This window comes from Petaurus breviceps, unplaced genomic scaffold (genome assembly GCF_028583685.1).
Source record: "Petaurus breviceps papuanus isolate PSGF00001 unplaced genomic scaffold, PetGlider_PUasm1.0 90601, whole genome shotgun sequence".
Taxonomy (NCBI): Eukaryota; Metazoa; Chordata; class Mammalia; order Diprotodontia; family Petauridae; genus Petaurus; species Petaurus breviceps.
The window spans coordinates 2,793,974-2,811,382 of record NW_027187282.1 but is presented as its reverse complement, the minus strand read 5'-3'; the positions used below and the strand labels follow the sequence as shown (position 1 = coordinate 2,811,382).

The 17,409-nt window shown below is 43.6% G+C and overlaps 1 protein-coding gene across 1 annotated transcript in view; it reads right to left on the bottom strand.

Moving 5' to 3' along the window:
- The window catches only part of F8 (coagulation factor VIII), a 138,409-nt gene that overhangs the window by 99,406 nt on the left and 21,594 nt on the right, over positions 1-17,409 (bottom strand). The window contains exons 2-6 of the mRNA XM_069063748.1: positions 16,450-16,571; positions 11,470-11,592; positions 4,959-5,171; positions 4,243-4,311; positions 1,393-1,509 (exon numbers count right to left, since the gene is read on the bottom strand). Coding sequence (XP_068919849.1) covers positions 1,393-1,509; positions 4,243-4,311; positions 4,959-5,171; positions 11,470-11,592; positions 16,450-16,571 — 644 coding nt within the window. The remainder of the gene's footprint in view (positions 1-1,392; positions 1,510-4,242; positions 4,312-4,958; positions 5,172-11,469; positions 11,593-16,449; positions 16,572-17,409) is intronic.

The window sequence follows — 17,409 nt, the reverse complement described above, 5'->3', positions numbered from 1 at the left end:
CCCTCTCTCTCTCTCTCTCTCTCTCCCTCTCTCTCTCTCTCTCTCTCTCTGTCTGTGTGTATGTGTCTCACTCACTCCCTCCTTTCCTGCCTCCCTAGGTCCTTATTCTAGTCTTTCTCCTGAGCTCAAGCCCCATATCTGCAACAGCATGTGCCACAGATATTTGTAAAATGGGGGATTTAGACTGGAAGACCTCCAAAGTCCCTTTTAGATTTAAATCTAGGATCTTCTGATCTCAAACTCAACCTACCCTACATGGCACTCATTCTCTTTTCCCCCTAAAGCTTGCAAATTCCTTCCCTATTTCTATGGAGGGAAGCAGCATCCTCTCAGCCACTTGTGTTCATGACCTTGGACATCCTCCTAGACTCTTCTCTCTCCCTCCTCCCCTCTCCCATATACAATTGGTTGCCAAGTCTTGTGGTTTCTACTTCTACTACATTTCTTACATCTACTCCCTTCTCTTGGGTCCCATAGCCACTGCCCTAGCCCAGGCCCTTCTCACTTAATTACTGAACCACTCCAATAGCCTCCTAATTGGTTTCCCTGCCTCCTGCCTCTCTCTTTTTAAGGCAGCAACCTCCATCCAGATCTCCCTAAAGTACTCACAGTTCTGACCTTGTCACTTTCCTGCTCAAGTGACTCAGCATTCACAATCTGGCTTTAGCTTGGATTGCCACCCTTTACACGGTCTACATGCCAGTCAGGCTAGTCCGCTTGTTCCCCAAACTCAGCAGCCCATCTGCCACCTCTGTCTTTTGTGCTAGTTAGTACCTTTTACGATCCTGAGCTTTCCTCAAGAATCAATTCCTGTCTCTCCAGCTCCAGAGAAAGGAGCTGATGGACTCAGAATACAGATGGAGGCATTATGATTTGGGGGATTTAGGACTATGTTTTCTTTTGCAACATGGCTAATATGGAAATGTTTTGTATGACTGCACATGTAGAATCTATGTCAAATTGCTTGCCTTCTCAAGGAGTGGCAAGGGAAGGGAGGTAGGGAGGGCAAGAATTTGGAACTTAAAACTTTAAAAAGTGAATGTTTAAAGCTTTTTTACATGTAATTGAGAACTACGAAATTAAATAAACATTAAATGTAAAAAAGGATCAATTCATGTGACTGACACCTCTTACAGAAAACCTTCCTTGATTCCCCATGGCTTCTAGTCCTCTCTTTCTCCTCTCATTATGTTTCTATATTTCTCTGGTTACATTCCCACCCACTACCAGAACATAAGCTCCTGAAGGGCCAGCACTGGTTTGGTTTTGTCTTTGTTCTTTCCCCACTCCACTCCCACCCCAGTGCTGAGCACTAAATTACAACTTAGAACAAGTTTTCATTGGCTTGGACTGGAATGACTTCTGATGGTTCATGGGAAGGTTCTGACCTACCTGGCAAAGACCCATTCACATAGCCATTGATGGTGTGAAATTTAGAGTGCAATTTTTTGGACTGGTACTCCTGAGCCTGTGTCTTGGGCTCATCTGGTTCTGAATGCCAACTTTTCCCTGGGGATAGAGAAGGTAGAAGAGAAAGTGCTCAGTAGGTTTCCTTGGCCCCTTCTTCCAGAACCATCTTTCTTTCAACAATAACAAACCTTGGGAACACAATTCAAAAGCAATACAGAAAAATGAAAGCTTTTCATTCTGAATCAGAGGGAACAAACCCTAGTCCAACCCCCAGTCCAGTCTGGAGTCTTGGGACATCAATCAGCAGACAGGCTTCCCCTTCCTGGAGCCCTCCGGGAGTTAGAAGGGACTTCAAAGGAGAGGCCATCCAATCCACTCAGCTCTTCCTGAACAAGAATCCTATCGGTGACATACAAAAGTGGATATACAGCCTTCATTTAAAGTTCTCCAGTGAGGGCAAACCCTCCAGCTCCCAAAGCAGTCCAGTGGTGGAAGCTCTAAGGAGTCACATTTCAAACAATGAGAGTTGAACTAAAGTGGAATGGGCTGTCTTGTGAAGTAGTGAGCTTCCTGTCATTGGAAATATTCAAGCATAAGGTAGACAAGCACCTATCAGGGATGTTGTAGAGGAATCTGTGCTCAGGTATTAGTTGCACCAAACCCTATCTGAGGACTTTTTCAGTTCTGAGTCTATGGTTCTCTAAAGTGATAGGGATTCAGTAAGACATTAATAAAAGGATAGCATAATGAAAGGCAAACCACCCCTGGCCCACTTGGGGCAGCCTGACCAAATTGTTTCTCCACCAAAGCAATTCATTTGATGATAAGCCTGACCAGCAGCTCTGGGTGGATTCAAAGGGTCTCCTCTAAGCTTATCTGTTTAAAAGCCACAAGGCATTAGACTATGGCCACAGGGTCCCACATGGAGGTGCTGTCTCCAGACTGGCCCAGCCACGGCCTGAAAAAGAGCAGATGATAAACCCATCCTCCAATGGGTCTGAGTCATCACAGATGGACCAGGTTGAGCTGACTATGCTTAAACACCACTTCTTATATTATCTCTCTGAGAAAAACAAACCCATTTTGACCTCAATCAGGGTATTTCCAGCACTATAAGCCCCTACCTGGTGACTGGAGCCCCTGGTGGGAGGGGTGGTATCAGAGGTTTGTGAGCACTCTGTACCTGTATGAGCCAAGGCATGGGGTGGGGCATGGAGGGGTAAGGACTGAAAATAATATAGGGAAATGAAGGTAATGGAAAAACAAAAGGCAGCAGGACAAAACAAAATAAGGAGAACCTTTGTAGGATAGGATCAGTAGGCCTACACCAGAGAAGGAAAGAAGTCTTTGGAGTGGGTGCATTCACCTCCTACAAAGTTTGAGCTCGAACTTGGTACCTGGTGTCGTGTATATGGATGATACTGAAGGTGGAAATAAAATGTTTGGTACCTGCAGCATTCTGCTGGAGGAGGAGGCTGGGATTTGGGACTTCATTTGGAGTTGGGAACTCCCAGTGAGGAAACTCCCTCTATCAATAAGTATGGACTGCTGATGGAGATTCCTCCCTCAATTCCTCCCCACCTCTAAGCACCTTCTTAAGTCCCTTAGAACCAGTTCTTACCTTTTTAGCAATTTAATGGCCCCACTCAATTTGAATTGTGTGCCCTGTTTGTATTTTGGCCACAGCCCAATTTGTTGGCCCTAGGCTGTCCTCTCTCCTGAAAGAGGAGTTCCAAGTGACTCAAAGAATGCCCCTCCATACTCCAGGTTTGGGGGAAAATGAAGTATTCTCAAGGAAGTGGGACTTTAATGGGGAAAGGAGGGATCTGAATTGGGGAAGAGGAAACTTGACTCGTCAGAAGATTGGAGAGCAGAAAAGTGTTTTCCAGAGAAAGGGAATGAACAAGAAGACCTGGACACTTGGAACTCAAAAACAGATGGGAGGCTCTTGCTAAAGAAGAGGAAGCTGGGTGCTGTGAAGGGGAAGCAGCTTCTGGTGCTCCAAGACCTGGTTGGCCACAGGTTCCAAAGCCATTGGATAAGAGCTCATTTAAAGTCTAGGAAGAAGCAAAGTGTAGAGGAAGGTGGTCAAGGGTTGCTGATTCCCAAAGACACAGAGGAAGCTATTTGTCAGTCTGATAAGGATAACAGAGTGACCTGTTATCTTCCTGGGACATGTAACTAAAAGCCAACAGAGAGCCTCCCTAGACAAATCATGTGTCTGCTCCCCATTTGGGGCAATCCAAATGAGCGCTACTCCCAAAGCCTTCCACTGAAGACCTTGGGGGTCACAAATTACTTTTTCCACACCATCTGAGGCAATGGCTACTGATGAGAAAAAATGTATTTCAGAAGTGGTCAGCTGGCTAAGGAGGTGATGATGTCTGGATTTGGACCTCTGGACCCCAACCTAAAATATAGGGGCAACAGATTGGTCTTGGTCAGACTAGGGTTGAGCTTGATAGTTCTGGGGATCCTGACAGCTCAGGGATCCTGGGATCTGGATCTCTTTTGGCTCAGAATGACTCTGAGTGATGAAGTCCAATGCCTCCAACCCTGGAGACTTTCTTGATGCCACTTCCTAAAGGATTTTCTGCCCTAGTAGGTACTCTGGAGTTTTCCAATGGTAAGTCTTTTTTTTTAAGGGGGAAGGCAGGGCAATTAAGGTTAAGGTCACACAGCTAGTAAGTGTGTCAAGTGTCTGAGGCCGAATTTGAACTCAGGTCCTTCTGATTCCAGGGCCGGTGCTCTATTCACTGCACCACCTAGTTGCCCCAATGGCAAGTCTTAAACAACATTCTCTCAACAGTTGCCAAAGGGCTGTCTTCTCACCTTCATCAAAAACAGCAAAGAGTAGCACAAACTCTTGCAAGTGTTGTGTCCCATCTCTGTCCAGACTTCCTAAAAGAGAGAAGGTAGCTTACATGAGGCAAAGAAAAGTCTCCCATCAAAGGACAGTATTGCTAGGAAGCTTCCGGCTGCTCTCTAGTCTTATGGGGGGGACGAGACTGAAGTACCTACATTGAAGACAATCATTCATTTCTTGCTACTTTACACATAACCCAGACATGGCAACTTGGCTGAAAGTGGTTCTTGACAGGCACTAAGCTGAAGAAAGCAGTGATAGCCCCAACATAGGCATGGAATCATGGGCAGCACTGGGGGCAACAGAGTACAGTCTCCAATAAGGGATTTTTCTCCAGTTTTCCAAGGATGAGGAGGGAAAGGAAAGATGGCTCCTTCTCTTGCTCAGGGTCTCAGTCTACTCCTGCTCATTCTCATAGGAACAAACCCAGGGAATGGGAATTCACAGCATCTGAGGTCAGACTGTGGTTCTGCCATCGAGGCTCTGGGTGACCCTGAAAAAGCTGCTTAATCTCTCTGGGCCTCAGCGTCTTCTGTCAAAGGAAGGACATGGACTAGATGCCCCTTAAGGTCCTTTGAGATGTATGGTCCCTTCAGTAAAGGTATCTTCTATGAGTTCCCCAGGCTACCATTCCCTGACCACTGCCCTTCTACATTACTCTCCTTCCCTCCTTCCCACTTACCTTCTTTACAGACCAGCAGAGCCCCAATCAAGCCTGTGTTCAGGTCCTTCACGGTGTCAACGTGGGAGAGATAGGAGTAGGTGAGACATGGTGGGTCATGGTCCAGAGGGCTGTTCTCTTTTAGGACATGCCACACATACGTGTAGCTGGCACCTGGGACTACTTTATCATCTTGCTTCTCCATGTAATTGGTCTGGTCATTGTACCTGGCCCCTAAGGCCAGAAGAAGGGTAATGGTCAGATTCCAGCCAAGCAAAATCCAAATTCTCTGATCATTGCCAAGCACAGTGAGTAACAGTGAATGACATACTCCATAATGCAGGGAAACTTTGCAAATGGGGAAAGAAGCTGACAGTGATGAGCCCAGCTCTGGTTGTGAAAGTATCACCATGAGGGTTCAGACCAGACTGAGTGGGACTGAGGTCTCATGTTGGATTTGCCATCTGACCTTCCTTTTCTGGCTGTGGGTTAGTCTTTCTCTACCATCTACTGACCCCAGGGCCAACAAAGCTCAGCACCCCTGCACATTGGCCCATCAGGCCTCCCACATCTGGATTCCATGTCTCTCTAATCCCCAGGGGACTTCCAGATGAACAGCTCCATCCTGCCTTTCTCCCCTTTACCTTATTCCCTTCTCTCCTCCCTTTGCTGCCATAGATCAGTCCTTCTTTCCTCCCTCTGCTACACATCACCCCCTTCTCTTTTCCCTTTCTTAACTGGAATCTTTCTCAACTACCTCTTTTGCATCTCATCCATGTGTCCCTCTCCTGTGGTTCAAACCCTTCCCCCTTCTGTCGCCCACACCTCTGCCCCTTCCCTCCTCCATCACCCACACCTCTGGCTCTTGCCTTCTTCCTTTCCTGCACCTTGCCCCTCCCTCCACTATGTTTCAGCCAGTTCAGTTTTCCCTTTCCTAAACCCTGACTAACCTCCTCTCTTCCCTCTCCTACGGTCCATTCTTTCATGATATCTGGCTCTCCCTGCATATCACTTTTTCTCTTCCCTCTCTTGCTGCTCAGTCCTTTCTCTCCTCCCTCACATGCACCTGAGCTTTTTATCCCTCTCCTTTCTCCCACCCCTTTTCAGCTCAAGCCCTTTCTCTCCTTCCTTTCCTGTGGTTAATTCCCTTCTTTCCTCCCTCTTTTCTGCTCAGTCCCTTCTCTCCTGACTAACCTCCCCTCACTCCTGCATTCTGCCCCTCCTCTCTTTTTTTTTAAGCAATCAGGGTTAAGTAACTTGCTCAAGGTTACATGGCCAGGTGTTTCTGGGTGGGTGCTAAGTGTTTGAGCCCGGATTCGATCCCCAGGTCATCCCGACACTGGAGTTGGTGCTCTTACTCGCTGTGCTACCTAGCCGCCCCCTGCCCCTTCTTTTCACCTTCTATTCCATCCTGGGCTGTTCCCCAAACAAGCCCCTCCATCTCTCAGTTCCAGGCATTCTCTCTGGCTGTCCCTCATGCCTGGAATGCTCTCCCTCCTCTACTCTGCCTGCCTTGGCTTCCTTGAAGTCCCAACTAATATCCCCCTTTTTACTAGAAGCCTCTTATTTTCTGTACTCCCTTTCTTGCAGCCCTGCCCTTTCTCTTCTTTCCTCATATCTTCTTTCTTTTTTTTCCTTTTTGGAGGGGAGAAGGCAGGGAAATTGGGGTTAAGTGACTTGCCCAAGGTCACACAGCTAATAAGTGTGATCAAGTCTAAGGCCAAATTTGAACTCAGGGTCAGTGCTCTATCAATTGCAGCACCACTTAGCTGCCCCTCATATCTTCTTTCTGGCACACTGCAGGACCTGGTGATCTTTATTCTCCTTCCTTTATCCTCACGCCTCTAGACACATTTGATTCTTTCCATTCATTTACTTAACTGTGCCCAATTTTTATGGAAGGAAAAACAATTATAACTTCTTCACCTCAAGGACTTTGCATTCTTCTTAGAGGGCATGGTGGGAAAATAGACCTTGATATCCATTGTTAAGTATAATTAAAAGGAGAGGATAATTGGAACAGTCTCGAGACACGCATTCTTGGAGTCAGGAAGATCTGAGTTCAAATCCTGCCTCAAGTCTCTTAACCTCTGCTTGCCTCTGTTTCCTCCTCTGCAAAATGAGAATGATAATAATGGCATCTACATGGTTGTTGTGTAGATCAAATTAGTTAATACATGTAAAGCATTTTGTAAACCTTCACACCTTATAGCAATGTTAAGTGATGAGCTAGCTAGCTGACCAGCGGCTCTAGGAAATCTGAATCAGGAGGGAGTCTTTTCACCCTCACTCTATGACCTGCTTGCTCTGTGGCTTTGTGGAAATCACTTTCCCTCCCAGGGATCCAGTTTCCATATAAGTAAAGTAAGGAGTTGGTCCTGAATAACTTCCCCAGTTCCTTCCAGCTGTAGAGCTATGATACAATGATCAGGGAAGGCTTCATCAAGGAGGTAGTTGAACATTGTAGGATAAAACCTTGGAGCAGTATACATGAGGAGTGAAGGGAGCCTCAGGCCTGAAGAAGGGGGTACAGGGTGCAAGGGGAGAAATGCACAAGAGGGAGAAATGAAATGTAAGAGAACAGTCCAATTAGGCCAGAACATGGAGCACATGAGGTGAGTGATGTGAAATAAGTCTGAAATGCCAGGCTAAAAAGTCTGCCTTGTTTTAGAAGCAATAGGGAGCAGCCAAAGGTTCTTGAGGGAGGTCACATTATTAGGCCTGAGCCTTAGATTATTTCAGCAGCTGTGTGGATTATGGATTAAAGAAGGGAAAGAATGGAAGGAAGCTAATGCAATCATCCAGGAGAAGCCTAAATTAAGATGAGAACATAGGGGTGGAGAGAATGGAGATAAATACCAGGAATATTATAAAGGTAGAATCAACAAAACTATAGCAACTGATTGGATATGTAAGGGTGGGTAGAGGAAGGAGGAGAGTGAGGCATTCAGAATGACTCTAAGATTGCAAACTTGGGTGACTGGAAGGATGGGATTGCCCTCATCAGAAATGAATAAGCTAATTATCAAGAAGCAGATTGGGAGGGGGAGAGATGAGAACAATAATCCCTACTTTGGATGTGGTGAGTATGAGATATTTATGGGATATCCAAGTGGATATGTGGAAAGATTAGGGCTAGATATATAATTTGGGAAATCATCTGAATAGAGGTGATAATTGATACCAAGGGAGTTGATAAGGACAGACAGACAGAAAATTTTTCCCATTCTGCCTTTCCCTTTCTCCTTCTCTCAGTGCATTCTTCTTTCTCATCCATTAATTTTATTTCTTAGATAATCAGGCATTAATCATTACATTCAACTTATACCTCTGCTTTCTGTCTATGTATAATCCTTCTAACTGCTCTAATAATGAGAAAGTTTTTAGAAGTTATAAGTATCATTTTCCCATGTAGGAATATAAACAGTTTAACCTCACTGAATCCCTTATGATTTTGCTTTCCTGTACCTTTTTATGCTTCTTTTACATCTTATATTTGAAAGTCAAATTTTCTATGTAGCTCTGGTCTTTTCATCAAGAATGTTCCACATACCCACTTATCTCAAACTCTTTAGTAGAGGACCCCACCTCCTATTTTACTGAAAAAAGCAAAATAAGTCACTGAGTTCCCTCTTTATTTCTAAAACCCAATACATCTTCACCCACCTTTTTTCATTTATCCCAGATTACACTTGTGCCCTCTCACCTCCTCTGGGAGCTTGCCCCATTGATGATTCTCTTTGTCACCCTCAACCTCTCCTTCTCTTACAGCTTCTCCCAACAATTCCTGCACAGATGCTCAGTATTTTTCTATCCTAAAACAAACAAAAAACCCTTGCTTGACCCTGTCATCCCCTTGAATTCTATATCTGTTCTTTTAAAAAAAAATTTTAATTTTTTTGTCTTTATTAATTTGTTTGTTTACTTTTAGTTTACAAGATTCATTTCCACAATCCCTTGAGTTTCAAATTTTCTTCTATATCTATTCTTATTTCATGGCCCAACACCAAGAGATCTTCATCCTTACTCACTTCTCAGCCCCATAAATTCTGACTTCTGACTATGCTGCCTATACAGAACCACCTATTGATACTACTCTCTTCAAGGCCAACAGTGGTATCCTAACTAGCTGCTCAGTCCCCTAGCCTTTTCTCTCACCCCATCTTTTTTAAAATTTCCACTGCTTTTCTGGATATTTTCTTGTTCCTCAGCTTCCATGAGACTATTCTCTCTTGAGTCTTCTCCTACCTGTCTGGATGCCATGTCCATGCCCTAACAATGGTTGTCCTCCAAGGTCCTTTGAGCCCCTCTTCCTTTTTCTCCTCTCCTCCTCTCTTCTCCTCTCCTTCCCTATTTTCCCCTCCCCTCCTCTCTTCTCCTTTCCTCCTCTCTTTTTTCTTCCCTTCCTTTCCCTTCCCTTCCCTTCCTTCTTTTCCCTTCCCTTCCCTTCCCTTCCCTTCCCTTCCCTTCCCTTCCCTTCCCTTCCCTTCCTCTCTTCTCCTTTCCTCCTCTCTTTTTTCTTCCCTTCCCTTCCCTTCCCTTCGTTCCCTCCTCTTCCTCTCTCTCTCTCTCTCTCTCTCTCTCTCTCTCTCTCTCTCTCTCTCTCTCTCTCTCTCTCTCTCTCTCTCTCTCGTCTTTGGGGGTTGTTGGTGGGGTACAGGACCAGACTTCTGTGACAGAAGTAGGTACTACAGTCTGATTCGTTTGACTTAAGGCATACAGGCACAAGAATGTGAGTGTTTTCAAGGTTTGATTGGTCATTTCAAGCTGTGTTGTAAGTTTGACTTACAAGACAGAAGAGGCAATTCTGAAAAATCAAAATTATTAGTATATTCATTACACATATCACATTGATTAACATGAAAATCATAATTCCCTTTACACTATACATGCAAATTAAAGCAACTCTAGGCCACTACCTCATACCTGTCATATTGGCTAATATGAAAGAAAAGGAAAATGACAAATGTTGGAGGGGATATGGGAAAATTAAAACACTAGTGTATTGTTGGTGAAGTTGTATACTGATTCAACCATTCTGGAGAGCAATTTGGAACTGTGCTCAAAGGGTTATAAAACCATACATACCCCTTGACCAAATAATACCACTACTAGGTCTGTATTCCAAAAGAGATTTTAAAAAAGAAAAAGGACCTATATGTACAAGGATATTTATAGCAGATCTTTTAGGGATGGCAAAGAATTGTAAATTGAGGGGATGTCCATCAATTGGGGAATGGCTCAACAAGTTGTTGTATCTGATTGTGATGGAATGCTATTGTGCTTTAAGAAATGATGAGAAGGAATGCTCTCAGAAAAACATGGAAAGACTTACATGAACTGATGTAAAGTGAAATAAGCAGAATCAGGAGAACATTGTACATAGTAATAGCAATATTGCATGATGATCTACTATGAATAACTCAGCTATTCTCAGCAATACAATGATCCAAGACAATTCTGTGACTTATGTTGAAAGGCGCCATCCATCTCCAGAGAAAAACTGGTAGAGACTGAATGCAGATCAAAGATACTTTTTCTTTATTTTTCTTGGGTTTTTTTTATCTGTGTTTTCTTTCACAGAATGACTTACATGGAAATGTGTTTTGTTTGCATGACTACACATATATAACCAATGTCAAATTGCTTGGTTTCTTAATGATGGAGGAGAAGGAAAGACTCATTTCAAACTCAAAATTTTGGGAAAAAAAGTTAAAATTGTTTTTTCATGTAATTGGGAAAAATAAAATATTAAATAAGATTTTTAAAAAGAAGAAGAAAGAAAGTCTGGCCACACAGTAGTAAGAGTCCACTTGTAATGAGAGAACATAAATGAGTAGTGGACCTCACTTCCAGCAGCAGCCCCTGGTGAAGGTGACCCAGGGGGCAGGAAACTAGAAGGGCAAGAGGAGGGGGTAGTTATAAATAATAATTTTTAAAATAATTTTTAAATTTAGAGTAGTGATCTTGGGGGTGGAAAGAACAAAATAGAAGAGATTCCTCACTTGTAAGGGGCAATAACGCCACTGTTTTATTTCTTCTGGGTTCTTGATTGTACTTGACAATGATGTACTGGTTCAGGATGGAGATGAAAGCATAATCTGAAGTTAGATTTTCAGAGGGATCTAGATCTGGAGCTAGGAGAGACCTTTCAGAAACCCTCTAGTCCAAAGCTCTCATCTCACAGAGAAGGAAACTGAGGCCCAGCTTGGGAAGTAACTTGCTCAATGTCACCCAGGGAGTAAGCATGAGGAGTGTGATCTCTATCTGTATTCAGCAAGAACAGTCTCACACGACTTCACAAAAACACCTGAAGTGAACATCACTTAAGAGTCTCCACCCACTTTAAGGATGCCATCATTTCAAGAGCCCACATCTCCAAACACTACTTACATGGATGCCATCATGGGCATCAGGTATGGCAGAGGATAAAGACAAATGCTCCGTTAGCAATCAGTAACCCCCCAGTGTCTTTCCCACCTACTCAGAGCCCACAGCTTCCAGCATCAAGAAGCCTGGCTACTTCACTTACCCTCCGAGGCCTTCCAGTAGGATATCCCAACAGCATGGAGGCTGACTGGATGGGAAGCCATGTTCTTCAGTGTAATAACCACAGTGTCATAGACTTCTGCCCTAATGGTGGGACCCAGGAGACCTGAAAGAGGGAGATACTGATTACCATCTGTAATGCCAAGCAAAGGCAACTTCCCAAGGTTCAAAATACCAGCATAGGTGCTCTCCATTTTGTTCAGTGAAAAATTAAGAACAGAGAAAATCAAAATATAACATCATTCAAAATACAGCATTTACCAAGTATAATTCAATAACCTCCAATACTACCCCACCCCTAGACATTACATTCATTTAATCAATCACAAAGTCCCTCTTCTAAATACTACTCCACCCCTAGGCTTTACATTCATTTAGTCCATCACAAAGCCCCTCTTCTCAAATGGAGATTAGTTTCCAATCATAAGTAAAGTACATTCATTTGTTCAATCACAGAGCACACAAAGTCAAAAGTTCCCCACCCTTGGATTACAACTGAATAGACCATCTACCCCAGAGTTTCAACAAGCTTAAGCACAGCATTTAATACCCAAAGAGGGTCATCTTGACCCGAGGCAAGTTCTTAGCAATCTTTGTTCCTGGGGAGGCAATGCTTAGCAAGGCCACAAGATACATTGCCAGTGTCTTCATTAATTCATTCTCTATCTGCATAACAGTCTCAGGAGCTCTGAACCAACAGCAAGGTTCCAAGACCTCTGCAACAACAGCACTGTCCTTCACCAGTGGACAGAATTCACTCTCTGCAGAACAGTCTCGAGCACTGAACCAACAGCAAGGTTCCAAGACTTCTGCAACAACAGGACTGTCCTTCACCAGTGGACAGATCTGGCAAAACAACATCAAAACAGACAGACAAAGTACCAGCATAACAGCCATGTCTCCTCAGTCCTTGGCAGCTCTGGGTGGCAGGTCTCAAAAGTTCTGGGCAATTCAAAGTGGCCCTCAGCAATCCTCTCAGTCTCTCTCTGCCTCCAAGATGCTGCTTCCAAAAAGTTCTTGTGCCTCTCTCTTTTCTTGTGTCTCTCTAAATTTACGTCACCAGCTCCTCCCAGTTCAGCCCTCTCTTTTCACGTCAACAAGTCCATCCCACAAGTGGAATTCACAAGCTCTGGGTTTTAACACAATCAAACCAAAAACCAAGCCAATACAGGGGGATCTTTAAATTTCATTACTATTACACCATCCCACCCCTCATGGAGTCATTATAAAAAAGTGAGTGACCCCAGGGGCAGTGAGGAATTCTAAAGACCAAGTGAAAAAGACATTTTCCAAAGAAAGCTCTGAAATGAAGGCCAAATGCACAGGAGTCAGAGATGCTAGGCTTCCACATGTTGGAAGACTAGCCTGGCACATCAGCTGGTTGTGCTACAAGTTTTGTCTCAGACTTGGGATAGTGAATGAAATGGGAATTCTTAATTTTTTATTTTCTTTTATTCTTCCTTAACTTTTGGTTAATATTAACCTCACCTGACTAAAACCTGTCCCATGAGATGTGAAAATTTACTTAGAGCTTTAAACATTCCTTAGCTAATAAGCCAGCAGAATAATTTCAACTGTCCCTGACTCCTTGGTGACATGTAAATCATCCTTCTCAATTCACTTATTTGGGTTTTTTTAGCAGTATTTTTCCCAATTACATGTAAAGGCAATTTTTGACATTCTTTTTTAAGTAAAATTTTGAGTTTCAAATTTGTCTCCCTTCCTCACTTTCCTCTCCCCTCCTTAACACGGTAAACAAGTTGCTATAGGTTAGACATATGCCATCATGTAAAACCTAATTCTATATTTAGTATGTGAAAAAAGAAACAGTTTGCAAAAAAAATTATATATTGCAAAAGGAAAAAAACACCCAAAAAGTAAAAATAGTATGCTTCCATCTCAATCAGCTTATTTGTGAATCCTCTAATCGTAGCTTAATCTATATGTTACCTGACTTAGTTTACTTATAGTGTGTTTGACAAGGTTTGTTTCTTCAGGGGATGTAGAAGATTATGATGTGTTTAAATTTGTTCAACTTTCATGACATCGAAGGAAGTGTGGGATTATGGATCTATGTTCTGTTTAACTTTTGTGGTCTAAGGGGAATGTACAAAATTACAATATGTCAGAGAATTACTTCTCCATCCCTCTGACATAATTTTGTGTCTAAGAAGGCTTGTCATAATTGTCAGGGAGTTCTGTTTTTCTCAGAAGTCTGAACTTAGGTTTTTATCTCTGTAATTTCTGCACTGTGATAGCTGAGCTTGGAGAGGAGCTATTTGTGCCATGATGTGGGCACCTTCCCTGGAAGGCTGCTGAGATTTCCCTGGGACTCCCTTCAGAGCTAAAGGTGGGCCCTGATGCCAAAGCAGAGCTGCTCAGTTACCTGCTTGGTCCCCTTTGTATCATTTGTCATGATACACTGATTTTATTTGGCTACTGGAAAGAGGGGAAGGTCTAAGAAATAAAGCTCCCCATGTGCTGGCTACGGGGTTACATCTCCATGTGTCTCAGCCAATGTCTCTGGCAGAAGACAAGCTATAGATTCATGAATTAGGTTGGGTTCTCTCTAGGTTAATTATCTGTTGACTCCCCTCCCACTCCCCTCCCCATTAAGGCTACTGGCCTTGATCAAAGGTATTAGGCCATGCAACCACACACATCTGGGCATGAATGCACAGTCTGCCCAAGTGAACCCTGGACCTGTGGCATGGCTGGCTGCAGTATAACACAGGCAAGCTTGAAATATTTGCTTTTGCCCTGCTTCTCTACATACATATCCTTTAGAGTTTTGAGAAACCATCGTATAAAAGAGCAGGGCAAGCCCTATACATTCATTCTCAGCTAATTACTTTAGCTACTGCCTAGAGAGCACCTAGGAAGGAACAACACAGAACAAATACAAGGGCACTTGGGCCAATTCCAGTCTCATTCAGGAATCTAAACATACTAGAAAAATGTGCCTGGGACTCAACTCAAGTGAATAAATGTTCATTCAACTCCTACTGTGTGCAAAGCAGACTTTGGACTCAAGGCCTTGGGGCTCCACAGGCAAAGCAGCTATTGTAATCTTGGGCTGGCCCCTACCCAGCACAAGGGATATGAGATAGCTTTTATTTGTGCCACTCAGTATGCCACCTCTGGCATACTGGGTCCAGCTCTGGAAGCTGCCATTTAAATGGGACCCCTGAAAAGATGGCATTCATTCAGAGAAGAGCCACCTGGATGGTGAGTGGTATAAAAACTATATCACATGTGTGGTCTTTGAGAGGTAGCAATCTCTCATAGCCACCTCTGGGTCCAGGCTGAATTCAAAGACCTTTAGGGTCTTAGGACCAAGAAAAGGTTGGCCTCTAGCCCTATGGCTGAGACACACTGGCTCTTGGGATCTAAGACTCTAGATGGTCATTTATTTGGTTTTTTGGTTTTTGGAGGGGGAAGGCAGGGCAATTGGGGTTAAGTGACTTGCCCAAGGTCACACGGCTAGTAAGTGTTAAGTGTCTGAGGCTGGATTTGAACTCAGGTCCTCCTGACTCCAGGGTAGGTCCTCTACTCATAGATGGTCATTTATTTCACTTGTCACTTTCTCAGTCAACTCTCTTAAACCTGAATTTGCAGAAAAGGTGTGGAGCCACACTGTTAGAGGGAGCTCCCTCACCTGAGAGGTCATTCTCTTAGCCAATAAAACCACAGGTCAAGTTCCCATCCCATTTCACCTGTTCCCCTCCAAGGCTTGCTCATGGTAAACTCTGGCAGGTCCTAGTGATTATGGGATATATTGGAAAGACTTGGAAGCCAACTTGGCTACTTGCTCCCCATGTAGCCTTAAGCAAGTCTTTTCCTTTCTTTGGGCCTGTTATCTCATCTGTAAAATTAAGGGTTAGACTAGACATTAAGTTTCCATAGGGTTGTAATGGTAATAGGAACTTGAAGATCTTCCCTGCCCCTTGATAGGTCTAGGTGAATTTGAGGACCTTTCCTGATTTGAAAATGTACTCTTGGGACAGCTAGGTGGTGCAGTGAGTAGAGCACTGGCTCTGGAGTCAGGAGGACCTGAGTTCAAATCCAACCTCAGACCCCAATGTTACTAGCCGTGTGACCTTGGGCAAGTCACTTAACCCCAACTGCCCTCCAAAAAAAAGAAAAGAGAAAATGTACTCTGCCCCCAATAGGCTGAATGTGGTCACATGGAGCCTGTGGTGGGAGGCTTGTTCTTCAGGAAGCTATAATTTTTGTTACTTTTTAGTCAAGTGGGTCACAAGGATTGTGATGTTCTCTGATGCTGGAGAAGGCTATATATACTCCCTGAGATGAGGTTTTGCTTTGGGGTTCACTTATGGAAAGAGTTGTGTGATTTGGTCAGATGAGACTCTGGGCAGTCATTGAGCCCCTGGCTTTGAAAACTAGATATTGGTGCCTCTCTCTCTGGTGACTAACTGTATGTATGTGATGGTCAGACAGCTAGAAGCCCTGTCTGTTGCATTGTGTTATTTTCTCTGTCTGTATTTTTTGTCTACTTGTAACTTCTGTTTGTATTCTCTGAAGTTCAGGGAGCTGACTTTTCCCCCTGAACTAGGTAAATTATATATGTTTGATTAAAGTAAGATTGTTAACCCCTTTTGAGTAGCTTTCCTTTAGAAAAGCAGATCAAAGAACCCGTGGTAGCAGCCATCCTGGGTATGCTAGGATGCTTGCTGTTACAAGAGCCTCTGGAGAGACTTGGCATCCTGGTCCAGACATAGAGTGTGTTTGCTTTCCAAGGACCAATCTTGCTAAGCTGAGAGAGGCTTATCAACTCAATCAAGGGATCAAGGTTTTAGTAGCATTGACTCATGAGGGTTTGTTTACTAAGGCAGGGAAAGGGTGGAGCTCTATAGCAGCAAAGAGATGAAGGGAGCAACCACACAGGTGGATGTCCCAGATCTTTGAAAGGACTGAAACACTGAAGTATTCTTGTCATTACCCATCCATGATGCTCTGGGCTTGGCTTGGAGAAAGCGGCTATCTGTGAATTCTGCAAACATGGCCTTTTTATACAGAGTGGAGTCATCAGATGTAAATGACTTTAGGGCTCTTGGAGGAAACCTGTATAAAGAAAGAAAAAAAGAGATTACATTTTGGAGGGCATTCCCTTTGTACCCCCAAACCACCAAAATTTTATTAACCCACCAGCTCCCTGGAAACACCCCATAAGATAAGAAAAATAACTCTAGGAGTGGCTAGGTGGTACAGTGAATAAAGCACCAGCCCTGGAGTCAGGAGGACCCAAGTTCAAATCTGACCTCAGACACTTAACACTTACTAGTTGTGTGACATTGGGAAAGTCACTTAACACCAATTGCCCTGCCTTCTCCCCTCCAAAAAGGAAAAGAAAGGAAAAATAACTCTGCAAGCATGCTTTCTTTCCCTAAGGGGGATTCATAGAGTTAAGAGTTTAGCAGAAGCAATTGGTGGTGGGGAAGAGGAAGAGAAGCCAATACATATTTACAAAATACCTACATTGTTCCAGGTGGTATGCTAAGAGCTTTACAAATATGATCTCGTTTTATCTTCACAACAATCCTGCAGGATAGGTGATATTATTATCCCCATTATACAATTGAGGAAACTGAAACAAACAAAGATTCAGTGACTTGCCCAGGGTTACACAGTCAAATCTGAATTCAGGTCTTCCTGACTCCAGGCCCAGTGCTCTATCCACTGCACTCCCTAGCTGCCTCTGAGTAAAAACATACTCAGAATAAAACTTGTCCATGAAGAAATGACTTCGCTGTCAGCCTGTGAACCCTCTGGTCTACAATCAGAGGTTCTCAAGCTTATTTGGCTTATCACCCCCCATTTTAAAAAAATTACTCAGCACCCCCTGGAGTTAGATTAGTTTAACCCTTATTTTTATTCAACGACCCCCCAATTGCACCCAAAG